This window comes from Python bivittatus, unplaced genomic scaffold (genome assembly GCF_059951505.1).
Source record: "Python bivittatus isolate LINGU-HERP-01145 unplaced genomic scaffold, Pbiv_v1 ctg000610_np1212, whole genome shotgun sequence".
Lineage (NCBI taxonomy): Eukaryota > Metazoa > Chordata > Lepidosauria > Squamata > Pythonidae > Python > Python bivittatus.
This window is the reverse complement of record NW_028277088.1, coordinates 5690755-5706798: the sequence shown is the minus strand read 5'-3', so window position 1 is coordinate 5706798 and position 16044 is coordinate 5690755. Positions and strand designations below refer to the sequence as shown.

Genomic DNA, 16044 nt, shown 5'->3' with positions numbered 1-16044 from the left:
AAGCTACAAGCCCCGTTGGGTAAATGAGATACTGAACCTATGGCATTAATTCCTATGATACCCATTATAAGAAAATGGGAAAATGAGGTGTGGTTAGGACCACTGGATTTGACTGCCAGGAAAGAAGAGTACCATGTTTTATGACACACAGCCTGATCATAATTCTCTGACATTAAAGATACCACAATATTCCAATTTATTTGAACAGAACTGAGTTGCAATCATGCTAAGACACACATTCTAAATTTTTTTTTAGAATTAATGCTCGAACTGCCTGTAGAAACACCTATAAATGACAAACAAATCATATACCGTTAAAGATTTCAATGTCTTTTGCAGAAAGGAAGGGACACAATATCAAGAAAACAAGAGGTACATTCTGGGTTGCACACTCTGGATGGCCAGTTTGTACTGGCAGTAAAAAGTTGGTATTTTCTGCCACCTAGCGATCTTTGCTGCCACCTAGCGGCCAGCTGGATATTTGCAGTCCAAAGTTGGGAGTCCTAGCTTGGGAAGACTCACCAGTGGACGGGGGATAGGCTTCTGAGGTTTCTTGGATCCTAGTTTTTTCATGGCATTATAGTACTTTTTCTGCTCCTCAGTCATGAAGATGTCTTGTCCACCTAAGTACAGGGAGATACCACTAATGTTATTTTGGTTAGGAAAAAACAGCAGGGGAAAAAACCCCTTAGATATTCAGGTTTGTTACTTTTTATTGTGGTTCATGTGTTCCCAGTAACATTAATTCACTGCACGTTAATAAGGATTACAATTTGTGGTGTACTGGTTAAGGAGAAGGAGACCTAAGTTCTGGTCTCTCCAAGCCATGGTAGCTGAAGAGGAGTCACATATGGCAAGTGGGCAGCTATGTAAATAGATTTAATTAATTAATACTTTAATGAATAAAATAAACTCCCTGTGTGACCTTGGGCCAGTCCCTCTCTCTCAGCCCAACCTACGTCAAAGAGTTGTTGTGGGGAAAAATAGTAGGAGGGAATACTACATACATTGCCTTAACCTCCTGAATGAAAAGTAGGATAGAAATCTAATAAATAAATTTGATTGCAAACAAAAGGCTGTGGATTTTCCCTAGTGCATCTTAGATATATTTACTTTTGGTTGGAGGCAAAAGGAAACTCTTTTATCAAGTGTGACTCTTGACTGATCTACCTCAGTATTGTCCGATCTACCTGCAAAGCATGCATAGGGATGTCAGTCAGAAGGGGTCAAAAAGGTCAAGGTAGCGACTGCAACTGTGTGATCAAAGCCCCACTCTTCTTTTACATGTGTCACACATAAAAAAGGAGCAAGATTTTGATTGTGCAGTTGTGGCTGCCATGTTGACTTTTTTGACATACATCTCCCCACAAGAGAGCATATGCTCTCTTGCTAAGTGTGGTTGATTTTACTTTCATTAAATTTGTTATCCACTTTTTGTTGCAAAAATAAGGCAAAATTAGTACAATATAGTGCACTACATCTTGGGTTTAAAAAAGAGAAAATGACAGCTAGAATCTTACACAGCTGTTGTATAAGATTCAAACAGAACTACTTATCTTCTTCTTTTGTTGATTGAAATTGTCAATGATGACACCAATGAAGAGATTCAAGGTGAAGAAGGAACCAAAGATGATAAAGATCACGAAGTAGAGGTACATGTACAAGTTATATTCCCATATAGGCTGCTCCTCCCTCTGCCAAGCAAAATGGGAAAGAACAGTAGAACAGAATGAACATCTGTAAGGATCTAAAACACCACCATTACTGTTTCTAAATTAAGCCATCTTTCCTCTAACCCAATTGGGCTGGATGACAATTACCATCATTCCAAACCAGTAGCTGGCTTAGCTAATAAAAATAAGGAAGCCGTTATAGCAGATCGAGTTGGGAAACCTGTTGATGTCAGATAGTAGCTAATTATTATGAAAAAGAGAGAATGGGCTTTTGCACACACCTTCAGAAAGGGGTCAGAGGAGAAGAACTAGTGTGCATAATCCTAAGGATCACCCCATACAGATTGCATTCTCCTTTGTTGTGTGATTACTACAATGCAATCCCTCAGTCTACTACCCTTCAGATATGCTAGATTTCATTTCCAGACTTCCCAACCAGCGCAACTTCTAGACAAAGACAAATTGACAAACTGAGGCACTGGGGGATGACTCTAGAAGTATCATCTGAATGAAAAGCACCCATTGTTCTCATGCAGCTCCATTCAGTCTAATGGTGATTGCTCAAGAAGAGGATCCCATAACTAGGGTTTTTGCATCACTCTTATTTATTTCAGTGAGGTCTTCACACAGGGCCAGTTTCCATGGGCAGTTGCAGGGCTCCGATATTTTAGCTGGAGCCTAGAAGTGATGTCTATTCTTAGCTTGATCTTTCATTTTTTCTCCCCCAGCCTTGTGCTCTAAACCACACTGGGCAGTTGAGCCTAAAGACTTTTTGGGTTTCCTAAAATCCCACTATTGTAGCATCATTCGGGTGACTGTGGGTGATTGAAATGGTGGTCTCCAGTCATTTAGCACTGCTTCAAACATTGCTGCCAAGCATGGGCATTTCTACTACAGATAATGAAGTCAATTAACATAACTTGATTCCCAGAAAATTGTTTAAAAAAAAACAAGTGAAAAATGGCATTTTTAAAAAAATAGTGCTTTAATTATTCCTTGCTGGCAAAAAACAGCCAGTAGTGACAGGCTGCAGTTAGTCTGCTCTTGGTTGGGAGTTGGAACTTACTAGCAAAAAACAAGCACACTGGCCTGGCAGGCCTGTTTTTTGCTGGCAAGGAAGAAATGTGCTTTCATGGTATCTGAGCATGCACAGTGATGTGACTATGCAAGCCATGCCCTGCAGCTGTGTCATGAAACAGATATGTAAAGGAAGGGAATACACAGGTCACTGCAAGACGGGACTCGCCATAAGTTGTCCCCGCTTTGCTGTGGACAATCCTGCTGCCATGTATGCCCAGTATAGTCCACCAAGACAGCTAGTTCCTCAGTTATAGGGAAATAATTTCCCCATGAGTTGCACCCATCGTTAGCAAGCAGAATGTCAGAAAAAAAGGCCAGTGGGGGAGGGAAGCAAAGCACTAGACAAAAGAAGCCCACCTCTCGTGAATCTACCGCTGCATACATAATCTGCATCCAACCTTTAAAAGTTGCCTAGGAAAAAAAGAGAGAAGAGCAGTGCATTTGATTTAGGCAGTGATAATCAGCCATGACTTCCTTACTTTGTGCTTTATCTGCAAGTTGTTGTTGGTGGTGGTGGTGAGGAAGTTTCTCAGTGCTATTAATAAAATAGCAACATGGTCCCCTGAATTCTGGCTAGCATTAAAGCCTAGAGATAGTTTCTGAGTTGGCTGTTTGAACTTTCTAATGATTGAAAACATGAGATTGTCTTGGGTGTGAGGAGGAGGAGGAGGAGGAGGAGGAGACAACCCTGTGGAGCTCTCTCATTGCAGGATTTGGGGAATGAAAAACAATAAGCATTCATTCCAAGGCTTTCTTTGGGACCAATCTGGGCCAATTCTTCTGTCCCCCAATAGCCCCCACATCTCATTCTATACTGTTTTCTTGGAACACTGAGCCGTTCCTCTAAATTGGTCAATTCCCTTTCCTTGCTGGGAAGAGGGGAAATTATCTAGGTGGTAAGCTCTTGACCATGTAAGCAATGTACCTCTAGGGATTCTTTTGAGACTCACAATAAACAGCTTTATTAAAGTGGATTTAGAACACCAGAAGACAGTGAGAAACACTGGATTTTTTATTAATGATTCTCTCCTGAAATGCAGGCATGCTACAGTGTAACACTGAAGGTAAATGAATAAGAGCAATAGGTTCTATGGAACTACCAGTAAAATAATTAAAAATATTGCCTTCACTATCATGAATTTAGTAATTGTATATTTACCTCTGAGTTTCTGAGAAGGTTTCAGCCTTCTGCTCATGGACAAAAAACTGACCTCTTCTCTTCCTTACATCCCACATTAAAGGTGAAACTGTGTATTCCCAATGTATCAAGCCAAGACAGATGAATGAATAAGAATGAAGACAAATCTATCCCAATCCAGTGAGAACACACCTGGACTGATTTGTTGCAAACAAGAACAAATCACAGCATTCAACTCATAACTACTAAAAATGCAACATTCACATGCATTCCATTACTTTTGAGCCTTGGCAAAATGGGATAAATCAGAGAGTAATTATGTGTATTCCCCGGTGATCCAAACGGCCATTGTTTTGAATGAAAACAAAAAGGTCCTATACTCGAATTTAAACTTTAAACTTGAATTAACTTTTATTTAAAACATTGAATAAAAGCCAACTGAGCACATGTGAAATCCTTACACAAAAGGGTTTGTAGATGACAGATTACCTTCAGACTCAAAGTTAGGGTTAGGGTTGTCTGAGAGGAATGAAACCATGAAATGGACTCCTTTAGGATTTTTAAAATCTTTTTTTGGAAGCATTGGTAAGCTGGTAATAGAAGTGTGGGCAATTTGCATTTTTAAAAAAACTTTTTCCCTTCCTGCTTTTATAAGTTATAGTTTTAGAAGTCAATGGCTCCATAAACAAAGACAATGGAAAAACCCTAAGTACTGAAATAATGGTTAGAATTATATTCGAATTGATTATTTTAACTGTTTAACTCGGCTTTAAGTCTCTATCTGATCATTTCAAATGCTAAACCATATGATAGGAGAGAATGTGTGTAGCACATACCAGGTAACATCATTAGTGCAGGAGGTATGGGGAAATGACGTTACCCAGCATAGTAATGAAACATTTATAATCCCAAAACCTATCTCAGAGAATACAACACAACATGCTAAACTATACCTCAAATGTTAGGGCCTGGGGGAATGTCCCTACCTATTACTCATGATATGGTGGTCCAAAGGCCAATGCACTACAGGGATGTTGGCTAGGACAGAGCCAGGTTCAAGTCCATCTTCAGCCATGGATGCTCCCTGGGTGTCTTGGGGCCAGCTACTATTCCTCAGCCCAGTCTACCCCATGTTGCTGGAAATATTGGAGAAGAGTGCTATACTGGAAAATACTGAAATATTGGAGTGCTATACACACTTCTCTAAGCTATGACATAAAGGAAGGAAGGAAGGAAGGAAGGAAGGAAGGAAGGAAGGAAGGAAGGAAGGAAGGAAGGAAGGAAGGAAGGAAGGAAGGAAGGAAGGAAGGAAGGAAGGAAGGAAGGAAGGCAGGCGATAGTTATGGAAATATTGATATAGATCCTGGGAAAATGGACAAACTCATTCATGGATTTAAAAAAAAAAACCCAACCAACTGGAGCTTAGAAGAACAGATGATGTAATAGTCTGTTTCTCTGAAACAAATGATGAACTAATCCTACATATTGATCCTTCTGCAGGTGGTTTAATAATTTCTTCCCCTGCCTCCTGATGTTTCTGTAAACCTTGTGGCTAGAAATTTGAGTTTCTTACAACACCTTTTCACTTAAAACCATTTCTTCTGCTCTGAAAATTTAGGGCAGGAAGAAAAAGGTTCTGTAGCACACCCTTCAAAGTGTGCCTAATCTTTCCTTGCACCACAGGAGCAGTCTTGCATATCTCTGCATGACATTTTCATCCTGGGGGTGTTATTTGAGCTAAATTCCAGATGGAGTAGAAATGTGGCATTTATCATTTTAAAAAAGTCATTGTAGCTCATGAATTGATCGGATAGTGCCAAGATACTGATGGAAGGCAGAACTGTTGAAGCAAAGGTTCCCTTCTCTTTCCACCCAAGGGAAGGCAGCAGTAAGATAATCTAAAGCTTCTTTGGAGTTCTGGAATTCTTCACAAGACACCTTTGCAAAGAAGTGATGATAGCATGAAAAATGAGGCCAGGGAGAAAAAAAATATATCAGGGAATTAGGAGCCACTTACAGTCCCGATTTGGAGGTGGCAAAAACTTCAGTGGCGTGTTGTGTGATACTCTCCTTCCTGGAAGACATCCAGGTAAATACTATCTCCTATTGAAATCAGTGTTGATGCTGGTGAGAGAGTGGAATGTGTTTAGACTGTTGATGAATTTATTTCAGGGAATACTAGTAGGGGAAGATTTCATTTTTATGGGAAGGGGAATGTACCCAGCAAACATCCTTGAGCTCACAACCAGTGGACTGATGCCAGTTGTCAATCAAAATAAAAAATGAATCCAACTGATAAACCTACAAGGCCATAATATCAAACTGTACTTAAAAGTCAAAAAGTTATGCCTTGGTAGCGGTGCCCGCGGTCAACAAATAGAAGCAAGCTAGTTTTGATTTTGGTTCTTTCCCTTCCCTAGTCTATTAAAAGCCCCACTGTTCACGTGGATGATATTATCTTTGTCATTTACCCAGGCAAACATGTGAGCTATCTAGCTACTTGTAGTTAGCAAAGTTGCAAAACTCAATTCTTGGCAACTCTATCTGAAATGCCAGCAACACTGTAGGAAAATGAAATTGAGCTACAGCTCAGCCATGAGAAGACTAAATTGGGAGATAAGAAGCAGGAAGGGGAACAGGGAAGCTTTACTTCAGAGGCAATGTTGATTCTTTTCCAAGTGGGAGACTTGGTAAGTCTGCCTACCTTCCCCTGCTCCCATTGATAATACACAGCTTTCTTCATTAAGACCAATTTATGGCAAAGGTTCACACTTCATACTCAGTTCCTGACAACTTCAGAAAGCCAGTTTGGTGTAGCAGCTAAGGTGCTAGACTAGAAACCAAGTAACTGTCAGTTCTAGTCCCTCCTTAGGCATGAAAGCTACTTGAGTGACTTTGGTTCAATCGCTGTCTTTCAGCCCAACCCACTTCACAAGGTTGCTGATGTAGGACAAATAGGAGGTGGGAGCATTAGATATGTAGGCTGCCTTGAGTTGACTAAAAATAAAAGTGGGATAAAAATATAATAAAAAATAAAAACTCCAGATGGGCTGGGAAAACCCCTGCTTGAAACTTTGGTGAGTTATTATCAGTAGGAGCAAATCACCCTGAACCAGATGAATCAAAAGTTTCCCTTAGTATAAGGCATCTTTCTCTGATTCCTGTCTTATGAAATGTATAGAAATGGATCAACCTCTTTGAAAGCAGCCATGGTTATTGGTTTCGCTTACCACACTGCTAATGACCTCATTATCTAGGACCTAATAAAGGCTGTGTGCTCCATGGTCTTTTCTCATCTACTGCAATGGAGGATAAAGGATAGGTAGATGTGGGGGTCCCTGTCCCACCTTCCCTGCCCGCATATAGTCCATCTTATTCCAACACTTGGAATGCTGAGAAGGATGCAGTTCATAGTGTGCCATTTCAACTCATGGAAGACAATTATCTTAAGAACAAAACCTTAAGCTGTTAAGTCCATAGATGACAGCATGTTGAATCCTAAATCAGTATCTACAGACAGCAAAATGGCCTCCCATGACTGAAACAAAAACACAGGAGATGGGGATGCTCAGGCAGTGATACAGAGAACGGGAGTCTTCATTTCCATCCATGAAATGTTGGATGATATAGTAAGGAGCTAATTCATGAACTGTGCTTATTTTCCTGCACCCATCATTGAAGGCTAGTCTCTTATTTTGGGAAGAGACTATAATTCAGTGGCAAACTACATGCAAGCAGATTTAATCTTCAATTCAAAGGGATCTCAAGGCAATGGAAAACCAATCTCTAAGCAGCCACAGATCAGAGGTCACAATGCTGGCTAAATATCCATCAACTACTGATCTGAGTCAATTTCATATGTTCACAGAAAATTTTGTTCAGTCCCCCTCCTTTGGCTTTTAAGATTGCAGAAGGCATAATCAACACCTATTCTACTCAAGTGTGCATCTCTGGAAGATAAACAAAAAGAAAGCCAATGTTTTTCAAGGAAGTAGGATTTTTGAGCTGCCTACAAATGCCTTTGCTAAGTCATCCCCTTTTTTCTGCATGGATGTCCACCTAGATAGTGTTTTGTTGTTGAAAAAACATAATGGAATTATTACCAAGGCTGGCTTGTTAATCTTCCCAAGATCTTCCCAATAATGGCTGGGTTCAACAACACATTGAACTACAAATCATTGTTAACAAACTATGGTACCTGTGTTCTCATAATACACTAAGCTGGAACAAACATATCCCACTAGGGCTTAATGTGATGGACTGGTTCACATAACATACCTAGATATAATGTGATTTAGCCACTGAACTTTGTAAACCAGGTTGAAAGTAGCCTGGCTTTTCCAGGTAGTATCATGGTATTAAGAAGATAATGTGAAGGCATGGTAAGGCCTGGTTTTCCAGTGTTGGCCCTGCTCTTCATCAAATCATGACTAGGCCAGTTCAAGACATTTTGCCTAGTAAGGTGAAAAGACAGATGTAATATTTTCTAGCAAATCAAAATTGTAGCCCAGTATTTTGACTTAGTTCTAATGGGAATACTGTCTGGTAATCCAGCACAAGCCCACTAAGTGTGGGCACTGCATTTTGCCTCCTATTTTGTGTTAGAATTCAACTTGCTATTTTAAGCCCCCTATCTCAATATTACTCATTGCAAGCAGAAAAAACAAACAGAAAAAATGTTTGGCGCTCAAATTGTGCATTGTCAAGAAATATTTGGTGCGTCATGACATAGATCTATGCAATGCCCTACTAAATGTACCAGAAAGTTGGGTTCTGCAAAAACAGCATAAAATGGCCTTTCTTTCCTAAAGAGACCATTTTTATCAATATAAAAGGTACATATTTGCTAGCTTAGCTTTCAACAAAGAAATGGGAAACCAGACTATGTATTCACTCTGGAGCCTTAAGCATATAAGAGTTTAAGTGCAACTGTTTCATCCCAAAGGAAGGGAAAGATGGGCCTTCTACTATAATCTGATTCTTTCATGTGAAGGAAAGAACTGCAGAGATAATCCTTGCTGAGAGAGAAGGGGAAGGTTTACAGCCTCATTTGCAATGTGGTAAATAGGCAAGTCAGCCTGAAATAAACAGGGAGACCTGCAATGCAAGACAACTTTGCATACATTCAGATTAACATAAAAGTCTGCACCTCTGCAGTTCCTTTATGTCTTTATCACTAAGGAGCATGAAAGTTATCTAAGAAAAAAATGGAGTCAGATTATACCTGTTAGAAACAGGCCTTGACAATAGACTACCACCATCTTTCTCTGTTTCACAGCTATCTGAAGATATCCATAGGTTGGATATATTCTTGGACTGAGCTAGCATTCCATATGTACCAAAAGAGGCGAATATGTGTAGCTCAGGGTTGAACTGTGGAGTCCTTGGGGTTCTCTGAGCTTGGTTCTTTTCTTGCAAGAAAAGAACCAAGCTCAGAGAACCCCAAGGACTCCACATTCCGTATGTGTGAGATGCATAGGAGAAGCAGTTGTCCTCTATCCTGGACCACAGTATTAGCCCTATGGAGGACCCAGCCCCCCAACATCACCTTCATCCAGGACTTGAGACAGTCAGAGGCACAGACAGTAGGACCATCTCTGAAACATCTATGCAGAAGTATCTCCAAAGACAATGGACAAGAGTGCATTGGAAGCCATAGTTACAAAGTATGAAACAAACATTCATGTAAGCTTGAAAACCAGCAATCTCCCATTTTTTACACTGCAACATTTTTAAAAAATGATGCAGATTGTTCTTTATGTGTGACGGTGCATGGTTATGATTTCATGTGCAAAGGAGAAAACAGGAAGAAAACATCAGTAAGCAGTACATTTTGACTATGTACAAAACTCTGGTGCACAACTTTTTTCAGTGTGTGATTCCTCCCAAAAAAAGTGGGGAAAGTAAGTAGTGGGTTGGGGTAAGAAAAATGTTTATAATTAATAATTATAATATTAATATTATCAGTTTATAATTAATCAAATATATTTCATAATTTCCTCCTCCTCTCATATTCCACAGGTCACATTTATGTCCAGAGGTCACATTTATGAATTGGGGGCCCTTCTGTGGCCCTTTTGTTGCAAACAGTGCATTCCTACTTGTGGCTGTAGCAACTTTCTAAAGTTGACTTCACTATTTGTAAGGAAGCATCCATAAATATTCCAAGTTATCCATAACTAATCCAGTAACCCTCCTAAATAATTTGGAATGCTATGAAAAGAAAAAGATGCTGTGAACAAGTCAATCCCCAGAAACTAGAACTACTGCTAAAGCAAATACTTCTGGTCTTAGTGCAATCATGAGTCCTCAATTATTTTTTTCTTGCTATCTCTCCCATTGTGGTCCATGGGAGGAAGGTCCGTGACATTTAATGCTGACTTGCCATCAAATTTAGATTTTTTTTCACCTCTGACATGATAGCTCCTGACAGTATTTTATGACTCAGTGCTGATGTTTGATTTTTTAAGTTAGTTTATTGCTCTTATCATACTGCAACCTTAGAACAGTCTTCACTAAGCAGATACCTCCCAGATGTACTCAATTTCAATTTCCAGAGTTTTCAACCAACCAACCAAAGTCACATTGGCTAGGAATTCTGGGAGTTGAAGTCCAGCACATCTGGAAGCACCAGATCTGTGTTGAAATGTGGGCTTCTAAATTCCTTGAATAATTGAAAAGTATAATGTACCACCAGACATATTGGGAGAAGTATGTCAGACTTCACAAAAGACCAGGCAATAAATCACCTCTTTCCAGAAATGTAATACTGCACTCAACAGCTAATCACAGAAACTTTATGAATATGCTAAATAAGTAACTTTTATTGCAAATATGAAAGAGGTAATATGCACACAGAAGATCCATCTACTGTAGAGCACAGGAATCAAGCCTTAGATGTATGCATGTCAGATCAAATACTGATTCAGGAACTCTGGATAGGGGACATGATCTTAGAAGAGGCATTTCCTCCATTTTGGCAGGGTGCTAGGAATGACCCTTCCATATGGACATCTGCTATCACGTGACCCATACTTGCATAATCTAAAAACCATTCTCCTTCTCCTTTGGGCTTTTTTTCCCCAAAAATATTTTTATCTAAATTTAATTATCTGACATCTCATATTGAATCAAGTGGACATCTTCTTGGTCAGGAGACATTTCTAAGGACAATCTTACTGAAATTTAAACTCACCACTTGAAGCAGAGCCAGGTAACCTGCACCGACATTGTCGAAGTTGACTTTCACTACTGTCCAGTACAACTCTCCAGTGTCATTCAAGTTTTGACAATCACTCTTGTTGTTGACAATTGTGTAGTTCAAAGGCTCATCACCTTCTGTCTTGTTAATGCATTTCCCAAACTTTCCGGCAAACAGGTTGACTCCCATGATGCTGAAGATGAGCCAAAAAATGAGGCAGACAAGCAGCACATTCATGATAGAAGGGATGGCACCTACCAAGGCATTGACTACCACCTTTGATGGAGGAGAAGACAACATACAGTTAATTACAAAGGATCTGCTGTATGCCCCACCTAAAAACTGGTTGCTCTAGACACTTCCTAACTCAAAATATGAACTCTGAAGAAAGGTAATTTAACAGTAAACGTATTTAATAAATGTAACTATGGAAGTCCCTTCTGTTTAGTGTTTTTATTAAAGAAAGAAAGGGGGAAAAAAGACAGGTCCAATAGACTTTCCACAAGTTCATTCAACTTGGGGAATTATTCAATTACCCATCCATTTTTAATAATAAAGATTGGTTGATATTGTATCTAGTTTATTTAGCATTGCTTTTGATATTTAAGCTCTTCTCACCTAGATATGATTCCCTTCCTTTGGCAGCTGAAAACAATTGTCAGACTCACAACTTGAGTTCTACTTCCTATAGCAGATGGTAAAGCACAATGGGGAAATGCCCCTTTTGTTGCATTGACATGGAGCCATTAAAGCAATATTCAATTTCTGGAACAAAAGGTGGTTTCATAATGTCGTTTCCTGCTTCCTAGTTTATTTTGGTCATCAAATGTATGTAGAAGGGCATTATTTTATGTATGGCTATTGTCATAAAATGCTTTTGCCAGCTCAGAGTCCACTATATAGAGCTTACTACATGTTTAATATTTATAGGAACCTATCTTCTGATTAATAATTAATATAATATTGCTTATCAAATCTCTAAGATGTATAGCTTAGCTAAGCATAGCTAAGGCTCTATTAGATAGGCCAAGAATGAAAAAGGGAGTTTTTATTCTAATTAACAAATATATCCAAAATATGTTTTGAAACTCACATTCAGTTTGTACACACACACACACACACACATACACACACACACACACACACACCATAGGTATGAGCAACTCCAACATGTTTGAGTATGCATTCATATGGAACAATGTAATCTATGAACCGCATAGTCAAAGTACTGTGGACGTGAATATTAGGACATAGTTATGAGAATTGCTGCCAATTATATTCATGGTCATATGTGTAAACATCACATTCTCCAAATGAGTATGTGGCTCAACATGGTTGAAACAATTCATTTGTTCAAAACTTTGGTGCAAACACTTGTATACATCAGTTCCATTCACTGCCTATTATGATCTTCTATCACCACAACCAGTTTGATTGAAATCAGCATCCTTATCCAAATTCTAATGTCATTTAAAACTGAAATACAGTTTGGATTGGAGATCAAGATTTTACTGATGAGACATTGTAAATCAATGAAATCCTGGAAGGCTGATGGCAATTACCATCAAATAATTCAATTCAGGTACTAAATGGTCCAACTCATATGGCAGAAGAAGGTATCCCTCTCTCTACTAGACATTGATAAGAGGACAAATGCTCTGCCTGGTGGCTTGCAAGACGGTCTGGTCTGCACAATCCTTTCCCCATTTTCTGATATGGTCATGATGCATGCTAGTATCTACTTTGAACATTTATTGAGAGTATAATGGAGGACTGTTTCCCTAGTCCTTCATTTAGACCTGGAACACATTCTAGTAAGAGAAATTAACATGATTTCCTCCTTGTTTTCATTGTTCAAGTCTTCATATATATTTCATATATTTGCAAATTTCTGCTTTCCTGTATCTTCCCAGCAGGATCAATGAGCAATATAAATTATTTCACGAGGCATGCAAAAATAATACTGCATAGCTGAGGACAGAATTATGTAAGATCCGGTCAAAAGACCAAGAATGTAAATTGGAATGAGACCAATCGACTTTGGAAAGGTTTAGGACCAAAGAAACATACATCAACCAAGATAATACCATCATGGTAAGAAAAGTCACATTTGCAATATTGTACTGAAGCAATGAAAATGGGTTTTTTAGCAGGATAAGAATTAACACCTCAAGCATGAAATATTTGAGTAATATTGACATGCACTCCAGCAGACAATACAACAATCAAATTACAGACACATCACTCAAAGTCTTCAATCACCAATCTCCAGTATAAAGGGGGGTTTATGCACACAAAACATTAAAGATCCAATATACCATTCAGCAAAAGACAATGTTGACTAAACAAAAAATTTAGAGTGGAGCTGCAATTGCCTCATATTCAGTTGATTTGAGTTGTAGTTAGTTTTGTCAGGGTAAACTTTGCTGGATCATTACTTCAAGGCAGAAAGTTTTCTCAAAATTGTTATTTTCACCAGCTCAGACAACCTTGCCAGCTCAATAATGTTTCTTCTCCTTGTTTTTATCAACTGCAAATATGTCCCTTTGTTGATTTGTGTCTTTGATCTTCGCATCAGCTTTTCAGCCAGTGTCTTACTTCACCTTCCTTGGATTTCTGAAATGGAGGCTAAGTTGTATTGATCTCAAGAAATAACACGTTGTTTCAAGTGTGAATCGAATTATAGGAAATGTTACATCTTATCTAATGGGTCACTGGTAAGCTTTCTGACAAGCCAATAATACAGTTGATTTATTTTGATACAGCGTGTGTGTGTGTGCGTGCGTGTTTTAATGTATAATTTATCATATTTTAGTCACATATTTATATTATGAAACTCTTTTGAAAACTTCATAGATAATGATGGTTTGTTAGATTTACACCCTTCTTTCCTCTAGGAAATCAAGGTGGCACATGCAGCGTTTTTGCCTTTAATTTTATCCCTTCAAACAAACAAGGGATGTGGGTTGGGCTGACAGAGAGAAAGTCAGCCAGTAAGTGTCTGAGGTTGAAGGTGGACTTGAACTTGGGTTTCCTGTCTTAGTACAGCAATTTAACCATTACACCACATGGAGGAAATGAACATGGAGGATTCATTTGTTGTCAAGTTTTGGACTTGTACAACATTTTTCTCTTTGTCCAAAACAGCCTTCCCCCACCCAATACCCAATAAGTAAGGGGAAGCTGGTTCAGAACATCAACAGCTTTCATTTTAAATGTTATAACTTACTCATTCTATCACAGAGATAGAAGTTATATGTCTAATAGTGGCTTGAGGAAACCAGGAAGAGTTGTGTGGGATGAAGTATTTTCCCAGAAACAGAAATAATATGGTCATTGACTATTCCCCATAGAGACACCACTCCAGAATGTTCCAAAAGAGCCAGTGTGGTGTAGTGGTGAAAGTGTTGGACAAAGAGCACAGAGACCCCGGTCCAAGCCCATCCTGAGCCATAGAGTTTTGCTAGGTGACTCTGTCAGTCATGCTATCTCAACCCAGCCTATCTCACAAGGTTGCAGGTATTGGGATAAAATGAAGGGAGATCCTTTGGAAAACACCTTGAGCTCTTGAGGAAAAGTTGGATATAAGTCTAACAAACAAGATTACGCTGACAGCATATCCAATAGTGATTACAGGGAGGAAGGATATGAATTAGGAATATGATAAGAGGTGGTTGAGATGTATGTTAATACATTAAACGTTGGCTAGAGCCAGTCAGTGCAGATCTGTGCTGTGTTGACATCATTTTATGCTGCAATCTTTCATGTGGCTAGACCCAGATTATTTGTATTGGATTCAGCAAGAGAAGATGCTCCCAGTGGTGTTGAAGTCCTTACCAAAATCTTGCAACACCATCCCCAACTGTGGGAGGTATGCCACTGATTGGATTTAAACAATAAAGGATAACTTCGAATGGATAACTTGCCACTCTGTAGGACTGCCCCGTCACAGTTCCTTGTAGTTAGTCACAATGGCTGCATCTTCATCATCAATCAGCAACCATGTCTCATCATGAAAAAATATTTATATTAATGATAGCCTGGAGAGACTGGATAGGAGAGTGGTCTCTGCACTGAAGAATATTTTACCAGCAGAGAAAGATTTGGTGGGTATTTGAGGAGGCGGTATGACAGTATGCATGATTTCCCCCCACTTTTCTTCTGAAAGTTAACAGACATGAAACAATTTAGTTTATGTGCCTGATGGTCCACGAAAACTTTCATGAATAAGTCTGGTCTCACTGATTTTGTGGGTGCCATTTTTAATGACCAAATGAATGCACTATTGCCTGACACCCACACTGTTATCAGTTCTGTACATTCCTTTCTTTTATCACCCAGGCATTTTAGATTTCAGTTATTCCATTGATTACTGCCTGCACTGTCTTAGAAGGGCAGCTGTTATGTATTTATATGGTATCTTTTCCCATGGTGGTAATTGTTGTTTGATTTATTGTCATTTCATTCTTTTCATTTTTCATCTGTCCAGAGAATGTTTGTTACTGGGCATAATTAAAAATAGAATAAAGAAATTTTATTAGCCAAAATAAAATTCTGAAGAGAAACAATTCCATGTTAGAAAAATGACTGGGTGACGCTGGTAGTCAAGGTAAGGATGGGCGGCAAGGACGCACATATTTTGGTCCTTGACAGAGTAAATTTGTCCAGTGACCATCTTTGCTAGCCCATAATTATTGCAAATACACTACAAGACATTTTAAAATTAAAAAAGGTGGATTTTGCAAATGGGAGCACCATGCAGAGTAAGGAAACATGCACAAGATCAGAACACAATCATGCAAGTAAAGGAAAACAATAAATACCTAGGGCATGCATTCTGTGCCATCCCCATATCCAGGCTTTCCCCATAGCTCTTCAAAACCACCCAGGGAAGTCACATGACAAGGCACAAAAACTTGGAGCAAAATATTTGACACTTCTCCAGGTGAATT

At 39.0% G+C, this 16044-nt stretch overlaps 1 protein-coding gene across 7 annotated transcripts in view; it reads right to left on the bottom strand.

Annotated features, from left to right (window-relative positions):
- Nucleotides 1-16044, bottom strand: part of LOC103066749 (sodium channel protein type 5 subunit alpha) — a 287467-nt gene that overhangs the window by 5780 nt on the left and 265643 nt on the right. For all 7 annotated transcript variants that reach the window (XM_088150287.1, XM_088150288.1, XM_088150285.1 and 4 more), the window contains 4 exons: nucleotides 11087-11368; nucleotides 3111-3164; nucleotides 1553-1694; nucleotides 523-623 (listed from right to left, as the gene is read on the bottom strand). In XM_088150287.1, the coding sequence (XP_088006413.1) occupies nucleotides 523-623; nucleotides 1553-1694; nucleotides 3111-3164; nucleotides 11087-11368 (579 nt within the window). The remainder of the gene's footprint in view (nucleotides 1-522; nucleotides 624-1552; nucleotides 1695-3110; nucleotides 3165-11086; nucleotides 11369-16044) is intronic.